The sequence below is a fragment of the Bos grunniens genome, chromosome 5 (assembly GCF_055505025.1).
Source record: "Bos grunniens cultivar Pamir isolate PY7600 chromosome 5, Bosgru_T2T1.0, whole genome shotgun sequence".
In the NCBI taxonomy this organism is placed as follows: domain Eukaryota; kingdom Metazoa; phylum Chordata; class Mammalia; order Artiodactyla; family Bovidae; genus Bos; species Bos grunniens.
In genome coordinates this window covers 10,840,698-10,864,039 of record NC_141169.1, presented here as the reverse complement: position 1 = coordinate 10,864,039, position 23,342 = coordinate 10,840,698, and the positions used below count along the sequence as shown (strand labels likewise).

General features: G+C 36.7%; 1 protein-coding gene across 12 annotated transcripts in view; it reads right to left on the bottom strand.

Moving 5' to 3' along the window:
• Positions 1-23,342, bottom strand: part of PTPRQ (protein tyrosine phosphatase receptor type Q) — a 295,980-nt gene that overhangs the window by 151,299 nt on the left and 121,339 nt on the right. For all 12 annotated transcript variants that reach the window (XM_086398851.1, XM_086398846.1, XM_086398848.1 and 9 more), the window contains exons 35-38: positions 18,606-18,726; positions 6,988-7,148; positions 5,853-5,998; positions 1,494-1,659 (exon numbers count right to left, since the gene is read on the bottom strand). In XM_086398851.1, the coding sequence (XP_086254977.1) occupies positions 1,494-1,659; positions 5,853-5,998; positions 6,988-7,148; positions 18,606-18,726 (594 nt within the window). The remainder of the gene's footprint in view (positions 1-1,493; positions 1,660-5,852; positions 5,999-6,987; positions 7,149-18,605; positions 18,727-23,342) is intronic.

The following is a 23,342-nucleotide window of genomic DNA, read 5'->3' as shown; positions in this document are numbered from 1 at the left end:
TGATAGGTAACGTGCAAAATATAAAAATCATCAGTCACCCTAGGTAAAACTGAAGTAAATTCACAAACCGGAGGCTCACTGTTGAAAGGGCACCTACTACCTCACCAGCTTCTACGGTGTTTAGATCCACACGTGGTAACATCATCTACTACAAAATACCTTCTAAATAATTACATTAAAATTACATTAAAATTAAAATCTAAAAAATTACATTAAAATTATGTTCAAATCATTCAAGGTAAACCTTTTCATCTCTAATATGTGTGAATTGTTTTATACAATACCCTCTTGGCTTTTCTTTCCTACAAAATGGGTATTATGAGTCTGTGTAGATTTTGAGTATGTGATGGAAATTATGTATATGAGACTATGAGTGTGCAAGTATGGATATATACATGTATACTCAGATTTTTAATTTCTTTCTTCTGGAGATTATCCTTATTGTACATATGAAGTCACCTAGGACCTCTCACCAGGAATAGTGCACAGGATTTATTATTTATGGTGCTCTAATATTGACTGATAAAACATTATAGGTTGGTGAAAATCTTGGGAGAGATCTCCATTTAAAGAATGCCTGAAATGATGTTGACCACATACTGCTCTAAACTTTTTAGCTAAAACTCCCCCAAACTTATAAATTCTGCATATTCTATCCTAGCTACACTGCTCATCAGTGAGTAAACAATTTGAAAGATTATCCCAACAATGGGGAAAGCATTCACTCTTCATACTTTAAGTGTCTGTCAATTTATAATCTTCAAATACTAAACATGCAATTTTACTCCAGCAGCAATTTAGGTCAATATTGTTTCTCAATAAGAGACTAGCCTTTTAAAAATAAATGGACCATAGAAGCAACGACAAGAAGAAGCAGGCAGTGACCCACGCATCACTGTATTCTCGAAACGGAAACCTAAAACACAAGAGCTTCAGTCATTATAGTTTTCTGAATACTCCGCACAAACAGGATGATGCAGCATCCACATAAGAGGAAACTGCCAGAGTTAAAGAAAAAAAAAAAGGTATTTGGGTCATTTAGTCATAAACACAATAGGAACAAAATGCTGCATAAAGTCCTTCGTGAGTTCAAAGACTGAAAAGGAAACAAGTTGCTAGAGAGAGGAACAATGTCATTTCTAGAGCAAATGAAGTATTGGAAAATCTGTCTACACATGCAACAGTATTTTTCACGTCAGTATTTTTCATTAACCGTATATTTCATTAACCTATGGCTGTGATATCTTTTGAATAAAGGTGACAGAATTTTTATAAATGGATGGTAGCAGTTTCCTTGAATAGAAAAGGTTGTTACTGTTGTAATAGGTTTACAGCTGTATTAATGCATTTTCAAATTTCTCTGACTAGTTAAATGTGCCTAAATAAAATATAGATTTTATCACCAATACATACAAATAGAAAAAGATTCTGAAAAATTATAAAGTTTTAAATTAATCCTATTAAAGATTAACAAATGCTTTTCATTTACATACTGTCTTGATCTGTATATACGTGAACTATGCCACTGCTTTTATTCCCATTTCCAACTGAAGTACTTGCTGTTACCCAAAATGTATAGTAGCTGAATATTGCCAGTTTATCTATTATTGCAGATACGGTCATATTGTCAAAGTCATTTACTTCATGGAGTGTAAAATTCTGAAAAATAAACATATTGTTTTTAATTGTTCAGAATATATTTTTAGTATACATAAGCATTTCAAAGTATCATAGATCGGTTGCCTCATTGTTTTAATATGTTAACTTTTGAGGAAAATCAACATAGAATTTTTTTATTGCAATAATTAAACTGGAAATATATTTGTACTAAAAGAGGAATCAGTGGTAGCAGTTTTATTAAAATGATACACAGATTAGCAAAGAGTTAAAACTCCAAGCTTAGCTGGCAGTGGGGAAGGTCCAGTAGTGAACCGAAATAGCTACAGTGTGCTGATCAGTATAGTCGCTTACAAAACAGTCAAGTATTTTTCAAAATTTGGCTACATATTTTTACGCAAGTTTGGGGATACTATAAAAATTTTCTTTTTTTCCTTCCTATCAACAATGTAGGAATTATGAAAGTCTTCACCTCTATGAGTTCAAATGGTTACAATTTCTTTTTCTTTTCTTTTTCCTTTCATTTCCTTTTCTTTTCTTTTTCCTTTCCTTTCTTTTTCTACTCTCATGTAGAGAAATAGGAAAGCACTGGATACACTCTCACATGAGCTAAAAAAAAAAATTTTAAATTCTCTTGCCTGACTCCTAGTTATATTTGTTCCAAGCCATTTTATGATAATCAAGGAATTGTAATCATTGCCCCCTTCACCAAATTTTAAATACAAAACATGGTCAAAATCAACTCTAAATAAAGAAAAATAGACTTTTTAAAAAGTCATGTAATTAAATATGAATTAAGTATGAATAATTTTATAATAATATATTTCTATACAGAGAAATCTGAATCATTCCAATCTGCACAAAGTCCTTAGAGTCCAAAGACCTGTATTCAATTTGGACAGAAGTCCTGGATAAATCATCTGATCACAAAACTTCTCATCCTCTAACTGTAAAATGGGAAGAACCTCTTCAAAAGCCTTCACAGAGGGCTTCTGAAGATTAGACTATATGAGACAAATAAAGCAACACCATCTCTGGCACATGATAAAAGAAAAGTAATAAATAGTAAAAGGCGAATTTGAATTAATAACATAGGATAATCAATTTGACTAAAATTTATAGTTAGCATGGTTCTGTGATGTATCAACAAACTAAATTCTGCAAAATTTTGTGGTTCTTTGACAGTATGTGGGGCAGTGAGTGTCATGAAATCTACTTCAATTTTGTGGTGACTTATTAAGTAATAGACAAGATGCTGCTGCTGCTGCTATGTTGCTTCAGTCATGTCCGACTCTGTGTGACTCCATAGACAGCAGCCCATTAGGCTCCTCTATCCCTGAGATTCTCCAGACAAGAATACTGGAGTGGGTTGCCATTTCCTTCTCCAATGCATGAAAGTAAAAAGTGAAAGTGAAGTCGCTCAGTTGTGTCCGACTCTTAGCGACCCCATGGACTGCAGCCTACTAGGCTCCTCCGTCCACGGATTTTCCGGGCAAGAGTACTGGAGTGGGGTGCCATTGCCTTCTCCGAATAGACAAGATAAGACATTATTAATCTCACAAAAAATGTGATCTGGGAACTTTAATATCTTCCAACACATATACTTTACAGATGGCATAACTGGCTTATATAATTTATCTCTTAAAATACTAATGGAGCCTTTCTATTTTTTTTGCTATAAAATTTACTCTGATTACATATGAGCCTGATGACAATTAAGTAACAAATTACTCTGAATCACCCAGAATTTATTCATGCTGAGTGTGAGTAAACATGCACAGACATGTAAACACATTTAGAACCAGATCAGTTATCCAAATGATTATCCCATTCATCTATTTATTTTGAGGGGGAAAAAAAAGTCTTGTGGTTCAAATTATCTAATTAAGGCTTATTCTTTGAGAATATAAATACAGTCAGAAGGTATTTAGTAAAAACTTCTCAAACTTGATTAATCAAATCAGTACTTATTTAACACTTTTTAATAAAAGACACTGTGTCAGGCACACTGAGGGGACAAAAGTGGGTAAATGTTAAAATGGATAAGAGTTAATATGAAACCCAATGGGCCACAACTGGAGGAGGTACAAGATGGATTGCCATGTAGTAGCAAGGAGCTTAAACTCCACAAAGTCTGAAGGACAGATCACAACCAACTTACATGCTCCAAATCATAACTAATTACTGAAAATAACGTTGATCTGCTATAATTATTTTTATGTTCTCTGATTAAACGTTTATTGAGCATTATGATATAGTAGCAGAGGATATCAGGGGATGGAAAGACAAGAGTCACACACAATCCTTTTCTTCACATTATCTGCTATGGGATGAGGGAGCTAAGACAAGTAGCAGACACCAGGAATAGGAAGTACTATGATGTGTCATGCATAAGGGATACTACAAAGGTCTATGGGAAGAAGAAAGAGAAGGGAGAAAATAGCCATACATCTATCCTGCTATATAATTTTCATTTTGATGATTTCTTCTACTACCAATCCAAAATAGAAAATTAAGTAGTGAAGATTTGTATACTATATTTAACTAATTTTAGAAATAAATTAAAGCACAGATGAACTTCAAGGAATATGAGAAATGTTTAAACATCATTAGCCTGTGCCTTCTTGCAGCTGTCATACTTAGAAGCATTCTTAAGATAACTTAATAAAAGATTACATTTTCTAAGACAGATGAACTGCAAATGGGATCATATTATATGCTCAGGTTTGAATAAGAAAGTTCATAAAATCACCTTGAAATTATAGTTAAACTTTTGCCCTTGATTACTTAAGATGTGGACAAAGAGAGCCAAAACAGAATCAGACACGAGCGTGAAGTGAACTGGAGTGGAGACAAAACCTTTGCTAAAGGTTCAGAACCTCTGAATTTTGAATACTGAATATTGGTTAAATGCATGAAAAAAAATCTGCAATTTGAATAGCCTGATGACATAATGACAAATTATTAAATTTATAAACAAACTGGGTAAAAATGCACTTTAAATTTCCATTTTCTTTCCCCAAATAGAGCAGAACAAAAAGAAGCAGCAAAAATTGTTTGATGTACAGAGTTAAATAAACAGATTGTCCTTTCTTATGCAACCTCACTCTTACAGGGCCTGGAGCAGAATATTAAAATTCAATCAACCTCTGGACTGTCTTTTACTCACTGCTGGGTAAGGCCTAAGACAGCGTGCAGAATTCTGCTCTGACTCTTCACTAGCCTAAACTGCACTAAAGCAAGTTATACTTTAGAGAGGCTTCTGCTCACAAGAACTAACTCTAGTGGCTAAACTTGGGTTATTAATCACAAATTGAATTAGGCAACTTAGAATTAATAAGACTCCTCTCTATTCTTCTACTAAAAAGGATACAATGACTTAATAGTGGTCAGAGTAATAATTAACATTCAGTCAACAGTTCCTAGTATTAAGGTACATATTCTCTAAATGGCCATTATTTCTTCTATATCAGTGTTTTCCAAATTATATTCCAACTCTCCAATTCCTGATTCAATCACAACTGTCCAGCGTTTTATTCTTTTCAAATGTTAGAGTTCTGTGAAATAGTTTGGAGAAGTAAAGGAATCTAGTTGAAGAACTAAAAATATTTCTCTAAATGAAAGGCACTTTAGCTATTTTAATAACTATTGTTGTTCATATTTCAGAACGTATCCATCTAAAATTATGCAATCCTATAACCTTGCATATCACAAGTTTAATAAGCACATTTTGGTACTTTCATTACATCTGATACTAAGTGATAACAATGATGATGATGAGGATGACCCCCTCCTACTAACAATGGAAAAATTTTAGACTTGAAGAAAAATACACAAACACATCCAAGCATGAAAACTATTATATTCAAACAAAGGGAAATTTTTTTTAGCTGAAAAACAACTGAGGGTAAGTGAAACCATCAATTCTCTGGAGAAATAGCACTGAGAGCCACATTTATATACAGAATGCTTAAAATGTGTCAGCTTCATTGTCGGTAACACATTTGAAGCTGATCCAGAGACATGTGTGTGTTTGAGTGCATGTCTGCACGCATAGACAGACAGATTAAAATGTATTTATTTCTCCACCACATTTTTCTACATCAATAGGAGTTTTATAAAATGTCTATATATAATTGTCAACATAAGATAAGAGACGTTTTCTACTATGCCAAGTCTTTATCAACAGAGCTGAGAGATGTAAATAAAGAAACAGGAGAAAACTCAGGTCTTACCTGGATGAAAGTACCTGAAGTATTTCTGTAATAAACAGAATAATATTGTATAATCCCATTAGGTTTTGAAGGAGGTGTCCAAAAAAGAAGTATTGATGAAGAACTGAGGTTTGAATACTGAACATCTTTGGGAGGATCACTTGGTGCTAAAAAAACAAACAGTTGAGCACAAAAGTGTACCTGTGTCTCCAAATAATGTCTGAACTGTTCTAAATGTTACCTGTGCCTAAGTTATGACTGTTAAAAATTAAGAATATCTAATTAGAAGTCAGAAATGAAATCTGTAAGGCTCATTGGGCCATCCCCATTAACACTCTACCACAGGAATATCCAAGCAGAGGACAAATGGATTTCTTATTTGTAAAACAGTATCCCAGTTCTAAATCAGGCCAATGCTTTGGATTTGAAAAAAACATATGACAAGTTTCCAATGCAGAATGCATACTATGAAATTCTAATTTAACTCAGCATTTTGAAGCTGAATAATGGAGGACAAAGGCACAGAGCTGACTTCATGCATTTTATTTTGCTTCATGAAAAAACAACCAAAACCCTAGGACCTCCCTGGTGGTCCAGTGGTTAAGAATTTGCCTGCCAATGCAGAGGACATGGTTCAATCCCTGGTCCAGGAAGCTTCCACGCGTTGCGGGTAACTAGGACCATGCACCACGTCTGCGGAGCCTGTGCCCTAGAATCCAAGCTCCACACTGAGAACAATGAGCAGCCCACACACCACAACCAGAGCGGAGCCTCCACTCCCTGCAACCAGAGAAAGCCCAGCACAGCAGTGAAGACCCTGCACGGCCGAAGATAAAGTAAATAAGAAATTAATAAAAAAATAAAAAGCACACTACATGCTAAGTATTGGGTTTTGTGCTGAGCGCATTCACAAATATAAATTCATTTACTCCTCAAAAGGACCCTAAGGTAGGTGATACACCGTATCCATACAAATGGGAAGTTGAGGCACAGAGAGATTACCTAACTTTCCCAAACTCACACAGCTAGAGGGGCCACAAAGCAATTTTGTGTGTAACTTATGACAGATATTAGGCTTAATAAGACATCTTTATATTTAATGCATTTTTTCTGAATAGAATATTCTTTTACTTGGGCTATATCCATAAGAACTCACCTCCCTCGGGTGTTCGGAAGTTGATGATATTGCTTCTCTTTTCCCCATCACCAAATCTGGTACTAGCTGTTACATAAGCATTATATTCAACATTGTGGTCCAAATCTGAAAACTCTAATGATGTTTCAGTTACATTAACAGTTTTTAATGATGATCTGTCCCTAAAAGGAAAAAAAAAATTATCTGTACAATGGACCTTTAAACATTATATATACATTTTCAGCACAAGTACATTAAAAATAAGCAATATTTATGCATATTTATTAATCCAGACTGATAGAATAAAGATGCTGCTGCTGCAGCTAAGTCGCTTCAGTCATGTCTGACTCTGTGCAACCCCATAGATGCAGCCCACTAGGCTCCTCTGTCCCTGGGATTCTCCAGGCAAGAACACTGGAGTGGGTTGCCATTTCCTTCTTCAATGCATGAAAGTGAAAAGTGAAAGTGAATTCGCTCAGTCGTGCCCAACTCTTAGTGTCCCCATGGACTGGAGCCTACCAGGTTCCTCCGTCCACGGGATTTTCCAGGCAAGAGTACTTATCCCGAAATGCTGAAAAGAACTGAATTTCAGAATAATTCAATACATAAGCTTCTTTTGCTTTCAAGTATATTCAGCTTAGACTGATTTTAATAGATCTCTAGGAATTTTGTATATTCAAAGTAATTATAGCATCCTTTTCATACCAGTGTTTTAGTGTTCAAATATTTGTTCTTTTGAAGTGTAGGCATAATCTTATTCATACAGCATATTTATCAAATCCATTTTATAAATATTGTATACAATAACATTGATTTCAGACCCAATTCAAATAAACAGATAAAAATATCTGAATAGCTATATCTAAAATAATGAGTATGGGTTATTCTTTAATTAGAAGCAAGATTTAAAATAATGGATGTAAAACATAACAAGAAAACAAAAAAGTAGAGCTTCTATCTCTTACTCAGCTAAAATCTTAAATGTATCTCAAATATTACTTTGGTAAAGAAAGTAAATACTGATTCACACTCTTCAAGTAAGTACCAAAGTCCCAGGAGAGGGGGAAATGTCTAAAGAGCATACTGTTGCTAAGCAACATGGTACTACAGTTCATTTCAGATATGTTACTTCAGATTCCATAGAACTGGGTGCAGATTAGAATCTAAGCTAAAGAATATGTATGTAACAGTACTGAAAACTGTGCACTTTAAAAACAAATTCATATTTTTAAGAGCAATACAATTAATTACTAAAGGATTTAGATAAAGAAATATGATTAACATCACAGAAAAGATACATATCTCATGTAATGTAATGTCTTTTTTCTTCTTTAGAAACACATGGCATCCAAGAGGTAAATGGATATTCCCTCTGAACATAAAACTCTTTTGTTTCTCTACCACTAAAATATATGAATCCTGAATCATTAAGTGGAATAAAAGATTTTAAGTGAATTAAGGGTATACACAAAGAGATACATTTCAGCCATAGTTTTACCATTACAAAAGCATCAACTCACTCTAAATACAAGTATAGTTATCTGAAAATAGTTGGAAAGCTTACCATAGTGAGAATTATGGATTCAGAATATGCAACTGGAGACAGGCAGGATTAGCCAGGCTATTCAGTGATTTGAAACAGTTTCATCATCCTTTTCCAGAAGCCATAGGGAGAACTGAGTTCTCTCTTTGACTTTGCTGAGACTACAGAATATCTTTTAAAACTTAATGCTATAGCTGTTAGGCTATTAGTCTGAGAAAGATGCCTTGTTATAGAAACTTTACCCAATTCCAGACTCTTGGATCATTAGAAAATCACGATATAGCTAATCCAGTTCAGATCTCTAAAGCTATGAAATTAGCTAAAGCAACCTAATTGCATTGTCTATTTCAAAAATTTCTCTTCCAGCATATTTTTAATAATATCTGCTGCCCTGTGTGACTGTCTTCTTGCACTGGTCTTCACAGCAAAACATTTTAGATAATTATCTGCCTATAATATATAAAGGACTTCCCTGGTGGCTCCATCAGTAAAGAATCCTCCAGCAATGCAGGAGATTTGGGTTTGATCCCTGGGTTGGGGAGATCCCCTGGAGAAAGAAATGGCAACCCATTCCCATATTCTGGCCTGGGAAATCCCATGGGCAGAGGAGTCTGGTGGCCTATGGTCCATGGGGTCTCAAGAGTTGGACACAACTTGGCAACTAAACCACAATAAGGAAAACCCAATTTTGTTCCATAGATAATACAGAATCAAGGCAATTACTTGGAAAATGCAGGTCAAACATAAATTTTGTCTTAAATATCTGGGTATTTCAGCAAAAAGAAGGCAGTCTTTATAAATTATCTGAATAACAAAGTCAATAGTCCATCTCAGTTAGCATATACAAATATAGTATACACAACTACTCTAATTTATCTCCAGAGACAAAACCATGCTAACAAAAATGTTTCATGTACTGATAAGTCTTGTCTGTTTGGGGCTTGTTTGTTTCCTTTTGGAGTTAATTGTGGCTGATATTTGAATAACTATGGTAGAAAAATATCTGAGCATAAACTTCAACGGGAGCTTCAACTTCTGATACAAGTTCAGAATGCATTTAAGTTCATAAGAAATGGCTTGCTATTAAACTGAGAACCAGAAGTAGGAAAAGGAGAGAAAATCGACACTGTTCCCCGAGGATCTGACTTCACCCTCTTTGCTCTTAGGCTGTTGCCAGACTGGAGGAAACACACAGAAACCTCTGGGCCAAAGCCTGAGCTCTCTGCTCTCTGAACAGCCATCTCATGGACGATCTTACAGTTCAGAGGGTCACTCCCTCCCATGCATGAGAAACGCAACTTTGATGCTGCTACAATCAGTTTTTTCTTCTGGTTTTAACTGGTTTAGTTTAAAAATCTGTTTTCTTCTTATTAGTTTAAAAATATTTTATTTCCATTTATAAAAGTATGTTTTATATAAGGCTTTCCTGGTGGCTCAGTGGTAAAGAATCTGCCTGCCAATGCAGGAGACGTGGGTTCAATCCCTGGGTTAGGAAGATCCACTGGAGAAGCAAATGTCAGCCCACTCCAGTATACTTTCCTGGGAAATACCATGGACAGAGGAGCCTGATGGGCTATATAGTCCATGGGGTTGCAAAGAGTCAATTTAGTGACTAAACAACAGCATTTTATATCTTGACTTTTCACTTATGTTAAGAACAATAATCTACACCATTATTTTTTTCTAAGTTGCTTAATTTGGATATATCATAGTTCTTCAGCCTTCCCTCTATAAGTTAACATTTAGGCTGTTTCTCTCCTTTTTTCTTTAGTTATTACTAACAATGATGCAGCAATCATTATTATCTTTCCATAACAGTACTTTTATTTCTACAGGCTAAATTCCAAATATGTGATTGAACCAGATGGGTTTTTTTTTTTTAATTTTTAATGATAAATCATTATGATTTGGAGTCACAGCAACAAGTGTGCAAACTCACCACTAGTCTGGCTAGTAATCTTAATTTCTGCAAGTTCAATTTACCAGAAACATTTAATTTGAACATCTGTGACCATGAGTGAAAAAGAATTATCTTCTTATTGGTCATTTACAGTCCTTATTTTGGAATAATTTATTTACAATTTCCTTTTATATACTTTTAGTCCCTTAAATGGAAAACAGCATATGTTGAGGAGTTAGGGAGACATTTTTCTTTTAGATAGTGTTCCCAAAGAAGAGATATCTTCATAAGGGGAATCACATATTCCCTATCCTTTCTATATTTAGTAATGGTGTATATACAATCAACATTCAACAAAATTTACTGAGCACCTATTTTACGTCAGGAAAGATGTTAGGTGCAAATGAGAAAGGCACAGGCCCTACCCTCCAAATAGACAAAGCAGTAAATAATTAAACAACAAATTCATTAATAACAATAGTTTTCCCCCTATTAGCTAAAAGCAAAGAAAAAAGAGAAAGGGATGAGTGAAGAAATTAATTGGGAACAAAGAGTAGAAAAGGAGAATAAATCATAGCTTCCAGAGCTGCAGAAAATGTTCACTAGAGAGCGAGTTTGTAAGATTTGAGAGAAGAGGGAGTTGAGTGAGATGGGGAGAGGAAAAGGCCCTTTGACAGAGCAGGTCTAACTCTTAGGTATCCAAAGTCATAAACTGCATGGAGATGGAAGGAACATAAATGGCACACAATACTCAGAAAATCAGCCAAACCTCTCACACAGTGCAGATTATCACACTGAGGAAAAAAAAACAAAACAAAAATAAACTCTTGAGAGTGTTGAGTGCTATCGTTTTACTGATTTAATTCTATAAACTAGAATATAAATTAGAACATTTTTAAAGCCTTTTTGAATGAGAAATCAAAAGACTTTAATGACTGAAATTATTCTGAATAAATATAAATTTATTCTGAATAAATTTATATTCATCTGCACTCATTGGTAACAAGAAAATGTCTTGAGATGAAATTAATGGAGATTTAAGACAAAGTTATTTCCTAGTTAGTTTACACTTCTTTTCAAAAGACAGGCCACATTTTGACATCAGGGCATAAAGGAAATTCTAGAGCTTAAGAGCAGTTTCTTTGCTCTGCTTTACCAATTCCTTTGCTCATTTCTTATCACATCAAGAGTATGCCAAACAACAATTACGTATGAGAAATCACGAACACCAACACCATATGGAAAGATTTAAACAAAATTTCCTATTTTCCCAACTGTTGTGAAAAACAAATAAGGATATATAGGGAAGATACAAAACACAACATTTGTCCCCAAACATTAACTACTTCAGTATCCCTCAAGTCCTTCTCTTTAGCTCTCCAAGATGTTTTGTTCCCCAATCACAAGCTTTCCTAGCTTTGTACATTTCACCAATGTGATGAAAAGAGCCCTGAAGGTATTAAAACTCAAGATCCACACAGGTGAAATAAATGACTAAATGAATTTAAAAGAGAGTAAAAGATTGTGGTCAGAAAGACAAACACCGATAGGGTATATTAATGTATATATAAGGAATTTAGAAAGATGTTAATGATGACACTGTATGTTAGACAGCAAAAGAGACACAGATGTAAAGAACAGACTTTCGGACTCTGTGGGAGAAGGTGAGGGTGGGATGACTTGAGAGAGTAGCATTGAAACATGTATATTACCATACGTGAAACAGATCACCAGTCCAGGTTCCATGCATGAGACAGGGCACTCAAAGCCAGTGCACTGGGACCCGGATGGGGAGGGAGGTGGGAGGGGGTCCAGGATGGGGGATGCATGTACAGCCATGGCTGATTCATGTCAATGTATGGCAAAAACCACCACAATATTGTAAAGTAATTAGCCTCCAATTAAAATAAATAAATTGGAGAAAAAAAAAAAAAGAGAGAGTGTGATGGGAACTAAGTTAAACTGCAGAGCAAATGCTCCACCTAAAGACAGCCTTTCTTCAACTCCAGCTGATTTTTTTTCATGAGGAACATGGCAAAAGTATTCTGATTTTTGTAAGAAACAAAGGAAGCTGAAGTTTCACTAGATACCTACTCATTTAAAAATACTACACAATTCTGTTTAGAATTTATTAACAGTTTGTTGGTCCAGCGAAGCACGAGTGGCCTACTGCTAGCCTGCTTGTCACCTTGGTAACCAAGCTTCATCTCATTCATTCATGAAAATGATTAATAAAAAAGGACTAAGAGCTCTTAACATCCCACTAAAAAACTCAAGAAGTCAAATGATCAAAAGCACCCTTGTGCTAACCACTCCCTCCATCTCTGTATCTCCCACCACCCTAATCCAGCTCCACTGTTTCATTTTTACAACGCCACGTATCTACCTCTTGACACAGCCTACTCACGCTACCTCCACGCCTCCATAGACCCTTCCCACTCTGAGATGTTCCCCTAAACTAATCTGTCTTTACCACCTTCATTTCAAATGTGAGATAAACTCAGGAAATTTGAAATGGCCCCCTTCCCACTCTGATTATTGATCTATATCACACATTGAAACCATTAGGCAGTTTTAATAGAGTGAAAATCTTTCCGAAAACTGGAAGAAATAGGGCTAAACATACCTTTTTAGCATAACAAAAGCCATTTCCAAAAGTAAGCTTTTATGTTACAGGGGAAATCACCAGTAACATTTAATAAAAATCTACAGTAAAACTGTTTTGACTTCCTTATATATTGCTCAGCAAGTATTTTTAAATTATTTCACATGGGCTTATTTTATCTCTAATTAGTCTACAACCATTTTAAGGTTCTATATATTTTTTATCTCCCCACAGTTTAAAAGCCAAGGTCTGTGTATAAGCTAGAATTTTCAACATCATTTACATTCCAGTCTTTTAGCTGTATCTTATGGACCATTCACTTAAAAGTTTTATGAACAAGGAAGAAAACTACTGTTAAAATTTACTGACATTATAGAAATAAAATTGCTAAACAAACCCAAGTTGAATTCAACTATAAAATAAACATGTTGTACAAATCAGTTTACTATAACACCACACTTCAATCCAAAGTATATTAAAAGAATACACTTAGAGGGGTCTCGGAGAAGGCAACGGCACCCCACTCCAGTACTCTTGCCTGGAAAATCCCATGGGTGGTGGAGCCTGGTAGGCTGCAGTCCATGGGGTCGCTAGAGTTGGACACGACTGAGCGACTTCACTTTCACTTTTCACTTTCATACATTGGAGAAGGAAATGGCAACCCACTCCAGTGTTCTTGCCTGGAGAATCCCAGGGATGGCAGAGCCTGGCGGGCTGCCATCTATGGGGCTGCACAGAGTCGGACACAACTGAAGCGACTTAGCAGCAGCAGCAGCAGCAGCAGCAGCAGAGGGCTCTAGTAGAAATGCATTTATCTAGTGGTGGCGGCCCTAGGAATGAAAGGATTGTTTCTCATTTGAAAATGTATAAACATAATTTACCAGTATAACTGAGGGAAAAGTGTTACTTAGGTGACAAAAATTATTTTACAAAGCAAACTCTAGAAGAACACATTATTTTTAAATGTAATGTGTTAAAGAAGATTTCTGAACACACCATCTACAAATCAAATATGGCTCACATAGTAGCGGTTATAAAATGATTGCACAATAACCCTCATGAGCTATTTTGTAAAGAAATACTCATGACAAAGAAAGAAGTCACCAGTATAACAAATAGAGTAGGTAACCTGCAATTTGCAGACACACTGAAAATAGCAAATATCCAAAGATGATGTTTTTTAATTTTCCAGGCAAGATTACTGGAGCAGGGTGCCATTTCCTACTCTAGGGGATCTTCCCAACCCAGGGGCTGAACTTCTCTTGAGTTTCCTGCATTGGCAGGTGGATTCTTTACCACCAGCGCCACCTGGGAAGCCCTAGTGTTGGAGCAAGTTCCCAGTTATCCAGGCTAAAGCCTCTTAGGGCGTTCAGCCTCTTCCTGTTTTCTTCCATAATCACTTGTCAGATTCTGTAATGGCCTCTGAGTGCTGTCATTAGAGATTTCTGTGAAGCATCAATCTCCGCATTTGTATTAGCACTTTTCAACATTGTCCTAAACCAGGCTTTCACCTTCTCATGTGGGGACTATATCACTGCCTTCCAATTGGCTCCTCAGTCTTCATCATATGCTTCAACACAAAAATCTACTTGAACATTCTTCATAACTCATGAGATGGAACAGCTTGCTTCCTTCAGAAAGATGTTGTTTTTTAAAAAGAATTTGGTAGTTAGTGAAAGAACGAAAATAATGGAAATTGAGTATTGTGAGAGAAATGTGAACCCCTGAAACAGGAACTCTGCTAATAAAAATAGAGACCACTTACACAGTGCTTTAAGAGAACCCCACAGATAACTTAGTGGCAGAGTCACCATTCAGACCTATGTCTCTCCACTCAGAATGTGCTGCATGGTATCATGATACATGCCTCCTATTCTCCCCAATTAAACTGATATGGCAAGAGTTCCAAAAAACCATTAAAGAAAGAAAGTGAAGTCGTTCAGTCATGTCTGATTCTTTGCAAAACCATGGTCTGTTGCCTACCAGGCTCCTCCATCCATGGGATTTTTCAGCCAAGAATACTGGAGTGGGTTGCCATTTCCTTCTCCAAGGGACCTTCCCAATCCAGAGATTGGAACCCGGGTCGCCCACACTGCAGGCAGACGCTTTACTGTCTGAGCCATCACGTAAGCCCCCCAAAACCATTACTGATTAGTAATAGTGATAAAAAAGGACCCTGGATCATGATATCCCTTTAACTACAGAGGCTAAAGCTTCCAGCTTAGGTAAGAAGATGCTGGAAATTTAAAAATATCTCTTAATATACTTCATTACCATTTATATCTGTCAGTCTATTACAGATGATATTCTTAAACATGTTAAGATGTTTTTCCTTTTTTGTTGTTTCTTTATAAGACCTAACTCTAGTTAACAGAAGGTGTCCACTGTTTGGAAAAGCATCACTGATTTTATGCCAGAATGAAAAGATAATAAGTCTCTACTAAATTTTTAACTCTTAAAATATACTCTGCATTCAGTCATCCATTCAGCAGATGATTTAGTTTCAATTATGAGCCAGGTAGTTTCCTGTTCCAGGAACAGGAACAAACCAGATCTTGGAGCAGATAGGATCTTCATCTCTCTGCCTCTTCTTTCACACTCGCCTCCTCCCTATGTGTGGTGTGTGTGAGAGAGAGAAAGAGAAATATAGCCAAGTTCTATTGAGGAAAAAGTGTTTCCTATGTTCTCTTTCCACAGTAAGAGTCAGTCCAGCACGAATATAGGCCATAAAGTTTTATAATAATTCATGGTGTAGAAAGGAAGAATTACATGCAAAAAGAAAGCTTTCAGCAGTCAAAAAGAAAAAGTTTTGCACTACTAAGAAAAGGTGAGAGAAATAACAGGACAAAGCTGTCCTGGGATCTTAAGTTAAGGATGAGAAAGTGAAAATGTTAGTCGCTTAGTCGTGTCCGACTCTGTGACTCCATGGGCTATAGCCCACCAGGTTCCTCTGTCCATGGGGATTTTCCAGGCAAGAATACTGGAGTGGGTAGCCATTCCATTCTCCAGGGGATCTTCCTGACCCAGGATTGAACGTGGATCTCCTACATTGCAGGCAGATTCTTTACTATCTGAACCACCAGGGAAGATAAGTTGAGGGTAGGTGGTGAAGACAAATGAATAGTTTGTGAAGGAAGTGGCAGCATAGAGCTTCTCCTTCTTAGAATGGAGAGGAAAATGGTAAACCTCTTAGAAAATCTGTCTTCAGTATGGCATTACTCATGTCTAGTTAAGTAGTTAGGTCCAGTGATTATTAATACTTATGTCCGGTAAGATCTAAGGGCTCTTCCAGCAGACCACTGGAGCTAAGGAGTGGTGTGGAAGCCACCTTCCAGTCCTGCACACTGTGGATTGGTTCAGAGAAAACAACAGAGAGCATATAGCTACCTGAGGGTTCAGACAGACATGCTGAGAGATCCAGAGCACTAGAATAAATCTGAGGTTGGATCAAGGCTAAAACAGAAAATAAAAACCTTGAAACTGGAAGCTATGATGGCAGGGGGGGGTGGGAAGGGAGTCCCAGAATGGTTCCCAACAGTCAAATGAGATGAGTCATGATATCCCAAACTTGAGATCCCCTCATGCTACTTTCCGCGGTCTCTCCTATACCTACAGTCCATTTTAGGAAGTGAGACAGAAATGGGACACCGCCTGAAAGAAGAGAGAAAAAAGGACTGCTGGGGAGTTGAACTCACACGGCATGATCACTGTACAGAGTAATGATACCGTTTATCAGAGTAGGACCGGAAACCCAACCAGAAAAGTCTTGATTCTCATTAACTTTTTTCACTGTCAATTTTTTTTCTAACTCAGCAAAACAGTGTCATAAATCTCTGAGTCATTACCTTTGATTCAAAAATCCAGAAGTCATCATTGATTCCATTGATTTCTCTTTCTTTTCATTCCCAAAGCCAATCAATCCACCACTGGGTCCAAGCAACTTTTCTTCCTAAGTGTAATAAAAAGCTGCCACTTCTCTCCTCCATCCCAGGATCATCTATAGCCCAGATTACTAAAATAAGCTCCCACCTAATATTCCTGCTAGCATTTTTCCCCCTACAATTCTTTCTGCATAAAGTACCCAAAGTGCTTGAATAATGCTTTAATAACTGTACTTTAATAATTCCCATTACAACTGAAATGAAAACAAATCCTTATGATGGCTTAGCTCCTGACCTTTGCCAGCCTCCTACTCTCCAGTATAACTCTCCTCTGTCTCTCCATCTGTGGCAACACTCACCTTCTCTATGGTTTTCAAAACATATGTGTTTCCTCACAGAGCCTATGCACTTGATATTCCTTCCTCCTGCAGATCCTGACCTGACAAGAAGCTCCTTCTCGTTCAGATCACAAGTAAAGGCCATCTATTCTTTTGGCCTTTTCTTTGGCCATATATTCTTTTGGAAGCATCCTATCAAAAGTAACCCTCTTTCCCCTGATTCCTTCTCTTTTGTTTATTTATGGGTATATAACCCAATTATCTCTTTAGAATGTAAGCTCCTTGAGGGCAGGGGTCTTACGTGTGTCTTGTTCACAGGTACATAGCTCCTCTATCAATGTTACTGAATGAAGAAATGAAACCCTGAACTGATAAATGGAGTCGGGTAATAGAGGGGAATGGTTACCTTGTCTCACTGCTCTCCTCCCATTATCATCCCTCATGCCACTCCTAATTTTGCCAAAGCAAAGGGACTTGGAATCAGGCAATGAAGAATACAGGAAGGGTAATCCTAAGGAGCAGTATGCAAAGGGTTTAAAGAGGGACTGGGGTGGGGGGAAGTCTTCATTTAGGAAAGAGAAGAGTAGACTTCTTAAAAACATCATACGTAGCCTTTCACTCAATGCCGGACCTTCTGAGTAAGAAATATAAAAGAAATGTCTATATAAAGCATTATGTAAATTGCATTTTCAAAGTTGAAATATTTAACACATTAGGAAATATGTTATATCACTTGTGAATCCTTTTACCAGGATTTATAGTAGATCAAAGTGAGGCTTCTAATCTATTGAGTTTCCATGAAGCAATATATTAATACCATGTTGTTAATCGATGAGAAGCACTATAGGATTATGTCTTTTTTCACAACTGACTCATAAATAGGCAAGTAGGGTAAAGGTGATCAGTAAAAAATAAATACACTGCTTACATTTCAATGGACAATTGACCTTAAATAATAGAGTTCTGGAGAAATATCTTTTAGTTAAATTTTAGTTTAAAATATTCTGCTCAAGGAAACTTAAAAGGAGAGTGGCATAGAGAATACTGGAGTAATATTCTAAAAGCTTTTCACATATAATTACAGTTGGAGTCACATGAGCAGTCCATGATGCTGAAGAGCAGGATTCTAATGTAATTATACATAATACATTTATTTTGTTTTTATTACAAAATTCACATTATTTGACTATGCTTGGACCTCCACATAATATGGGAAAAAGTTGTTTCTTAATAAAAGCATATAAACTAGCCTATTAATAATCAGATTTCTAATGTAGCTTCACAATCTGAAATTTTAAAACTGCATTCCTATTATGTTACAGATTAATACTTGTTCTCAGAACTATTTCCAGAAAAGAAAAAAAATTCTTACCAGACATAAACTGTGTAATAGAGGATAATTCCATTTGGCTCCAGGGGTGGTTGCCATGACAACTTCACCATGACACCAGACAACTGTTTTACAGAGAAGTCTTGTGGGGGAGAATCAGGAGCTGAAAAGTTAGGGTATAAGATAATGTATTAATATTTTATTAAACATACATAAGCAGCAGCTAAAATAGAAATGCACAGAATTTTTATTTTGAACTTTCTGGTAAATGAATTGGGTACAGGGCCTTTCTCCATGGGCTGGAGAGGCTGTTTACTTTCAAAATGAGATGATAAAAGATTTTGCATGGTGGTGTTAGAACATCTGTTTCTGTGATTCAATGGAAAAAAATATTTCATGAGAAAAAAAGAACAAGGGTTATGACACTGTGATTCACCTACCATTCAAGGACATCTTGGTAAATTATCATCCTCTAATAAAAATAAAACTACTGGGGTGAGTAAATATACAATAAAAGAGCTCCCCAAACAATAAAAAGAACCGGGGGAAAAAATCACACATCCAAGAAGTGGTAAAGTGATAAGCATAGCATTGTGAAAGCAACTGACTGACCTCACAATGAAAACTATACTCCTCAATTTCATGTGTGTCATTAAACTGCAAAATAGCATCAAAATGTGTTCACTAAATCTTCAAAATTGAATGGTTGACAAAGGAAATGCCAATGTAGCACATAAACAAGTATATAGACATTTTAGGGTCTATTTCTAATTGTGCTATCATAGTGTAAGGATTCAAATATTTCAGCCATTCTGCATTAAAAAAATACATTAAACACTAAAAAATACTGTAAACTAATTATCAAGTATATATTTCAACTTAGATAAAACATTTAGAAAGCAAGTTCTCAGTTGCTACATAATAGCAGAGTAATATTTTAAAATATTAACATTTTTTGCTTGTAAAGGGGTATAAATTACTATAATTTTGATCACTGTTTTAGTTATACATGGAAACTGAACTCACACCTAGTAGAAATTCTGAGGATTAGTTCAGATTTCTTTAAACAGTTTTAATTTATAGATTAGTATTGTGCAGATCACTTTTTTCCAGTGATTTGAAGATGCTGCTTGAATTATTATATTTTCCTTCTAACTTTTGGGATAATCCCAACTATAGTGCATGTGTACACATACATGTGTGTTTTGATATTGTTTGATATTGTTATTCTGATAATAACAATTCTTCAAAAAAGAGTTTATTGAGCAGAGAAAAGCTTTATGAAATAAGTTCCACAAAATAACAGTAGCAGCTGTATTTATATTTTCCGTTGATATTCTCACTGGCACCACAATAAAAATGCTATCAAACCTGATTATCACAGAATCCATATATCACATTGGAGGTGTTTGTTTCCCAAGATATGAATTACCTCTAACTGAGGAAATTCTTTCATTTGTGAAAACAAAAAACTGTGATATTTTTCTAAATATCACTGCAAAACTTTTGTTTATTATTGGGAAAAAAGAATTTTAATCAAAACTAGCACTTATACAGAACACTGTATGTTGTAACTAAGCATTTCTCTTTGATAATATGCTTTATGCTTTAAGATGTTTAAGTGGAATATCAGCTCTTGGTGTTTTATATTTAATCTTCAATATATTCTTGAGTAGTTTCTTTTTTATGTCAAACTTTTTATTACTAAAAAAGTGTGATTAAATGCCTTTTTAAGTAAAATACTGCATATCTACTATATCAGACAAAGTTTTAACCATTTTAACATTTGTCAAAATTACTTTTACACTCTTCAGAAATAGCTCAGTTGGTGAAGAATCTGCCTGCAATGCAGGAGACCCCGGTTCAATTCCTGGGTTGGGAAGATCTGCTGGAGAAGGGATAGGCTATCCACTCCAGTATTCTTGGGCTTCCCTTGTGGCTCAGCTGTTAAAGAATCTGCCTGCAATGTGGGAGACCTGGGTTCAAACACTGGGTTAGGAAGATATCCTGGAAAAGGGACAGGCTACCCACTCCAGTATTCTGGTCTGGAGAATACCATGGAAAGTTGGACACAACTGAGTGACTTTCACTTTCACTTCAGAACTGCAATTTTAAAAAATGAAATTGGAAAAACTAGAATAAATAAATGCAATGTCTTTTGCAATCTATCCAACTCATCATGACAGAGATATGAGTATAGATAAGAAGGGTCTTCATAAGGCTTTTACTTTCTCTGCTTGGCATGATCATTCCTATCCCTAACCCTCCCTCTACTCATCTTGCTTCAGGTCAGAGCTTAAACATAACTTAATCTGCTACATTTTCCTGGACACTCAGAGTAGCTAAAATTCTTATTTTTGTCCTGATGAACACTTCTACCAGTAATTATAATTATCAAAATTATTTGTCTACATATTTGTCAAATTTAGATCTCTTCTAAAGAAGATAAGGAGTTCCTAATACCCAACAAAAAGCAAAACTTCTGAGGCCTTTATCCATTTTAGGTTTGCTGTAATTTTTCTATAAGGGGGTTTTGTTCTTTACCCTGTTTGTTAGCAGTTATGTCAATGACTGAGCCAAGGACTTAGATGGATATTTACCATAACTTCATATTTTGAATAGCCCAGGTATAATTTGAAACTATTGACATGAGCAGTAATAAACTCTGACTGCTCAAAATAATAACATATGTTGTCTACTGGTCTAGGTTCCTTCAGAAACAACCTCAAATTCTTACTACATGGGCTATTTAGATTAGAAATTAAGAAGTGGGTACTCTATCTAGTAGGGCATTGCTAAAATGATCTAGTACATCTTTCTGAGACATTATCTAAGACAGAAGACAATCTAACCTTCTACCCTAGCCTTTAACCACTGTCCCACGGGGAAAATTCATTTATTTGGTAAATTTTCACTTTGAGAGCAAGAAAAATCTAATTATGAAAAAATGAAAATTTGGACAGGTAAGTTCTGCTGAAGAAACAAGCATAGGAAGCAGAGGCAATAACTAAGGAAGACTAACCCATGAGAAGACAGAAACTGGGGCGCCTGGTGAATGACTGTAATCTGAACATCCATAAAGCACAGTTCAATGGGAAGATGGGGAAAGCTTGAGAGGGTGAAAAAAGATATTCTACAAACACATGTTACATCCAGAACTACTCCTCCTGGCAATGGGACTGACTTTTGCAGAAGAAGAAGAATATTCTCAAAATATACAATGTAGAAAACATAAAAGGCAACTCCAAATCCAAAATGCATCTCTCAAAAGTAATTTTCTTTTTAGCATGATAATATGCCTACAACTTGGTGAAGTAGCATTGTAAAGTGGTCTCAGTAGTAAAGTTGGTTTTATCCAAGTGAGGAAAGGTGAGCTTAAAAGTTGAAAATGAAGGCTATTAACATTCAGGAATAGCATCTTGGCAAATTATGGAGAGAAGTCTGGTAAATAGCCTGAACTCATTAGCAAGCTAATCTTAATAACATAAAAAAATGCTACAGGCCCTTCCTGATCCCAACACCTTGTTTCGGATTCATTGACTTATTGTGTGGCGAGCAGAACGAGCTTGGACTCTGTAAAGGTCTCCCTGGGCATGAAATGACACATGTATGTAATATACCTGGCACAGGATGAAGGTTATGAGTTCTGTTCTCCTGGGATGTTTTTGCTTTTAAAAGCAACAGATTAAAAAGCAACTTAAGGAGAGAACAAGATGGCGGAGGAGTAGGTGGACGTGGAGTACAACTCTCTCCACGGATACATCAGGAACACACGGTCAGACACAGAAGTCCATGTAGAACACCAGCTGAGAGCGGACAGGAGTACCCGACCAGTGGAAAAAAACATATAGAACCATGCAAAACTTGGTAGGGAGAAGGAACTAGGGGGAAAAGCAGGAGTGTGAGAAGGACTGGATCTGCCCTCAGCTGGTGGGGGAACTGAAGCCAGGGTCCGATCCCCACAGCGGGACAATTGTCTGAGTCAGAGGAGAAACATTTAAGGCTGAGAGTGAAACAGCTGATCTGTGGCAGCCATACACCCCTTATAGGAATGCTGGTCTCCTGGAAGGCACAGCGGCTGGGAGTTGGAGTTTAGGGACTGTGGAGCAATCCCAGGACGAGGGCTGCTGTTGACTGCAGAGAGACGGATCGAGGGGATGTGAGGGAGAAGACTGTGGTGGGAAATGTCTGTGGAGGAAAGCCAGGCAGCTTTGGAAGCAAAGCAATACTGCTGAGTCACATGGAGGAGGTGGAGTCATCACCATGGCCTCTCCCCCCACACAACAGCATCAGCAGCTGAACAATAGAGAGGCTGGCCCATCAAACGCCTGATCCCCTGAACTATGGAGTAGGACCCCACCAAGTGTGCTCCTTTAAGTGCCTGATGCACTGATCTACAGAGTAGGACCCCAGCCAGGGGGGCCCCTCTATGTGCCCGACACATCTAACAACAGAGAAGGACCCCAGGCAAGGGAACCCTCCAAGTGCCTGAACAGGTGGAGGTACGGAGAAACACTGGCCAAAGAGGCCTTCTGATCACCGGCTACAAGAAGCTTGAAAAAAGATGCTGACAGGGCCATAACTCCTGCAGCAGAGGCAGTCTGTGTCCCTGCACACTTGGCATCACCTGGGTCCCTGCAAGCCAAGCAGCTGCACCACCTTCACACTCAACTCTCACTTGGGCAAAGCTGCCACAGGCAAAAAAAAAAGTCTTGCCTCTATGCACACAGGGTTGCTTCATTCATGTCCGACACTTTGCAACACTGTAGGCTGTGGCCT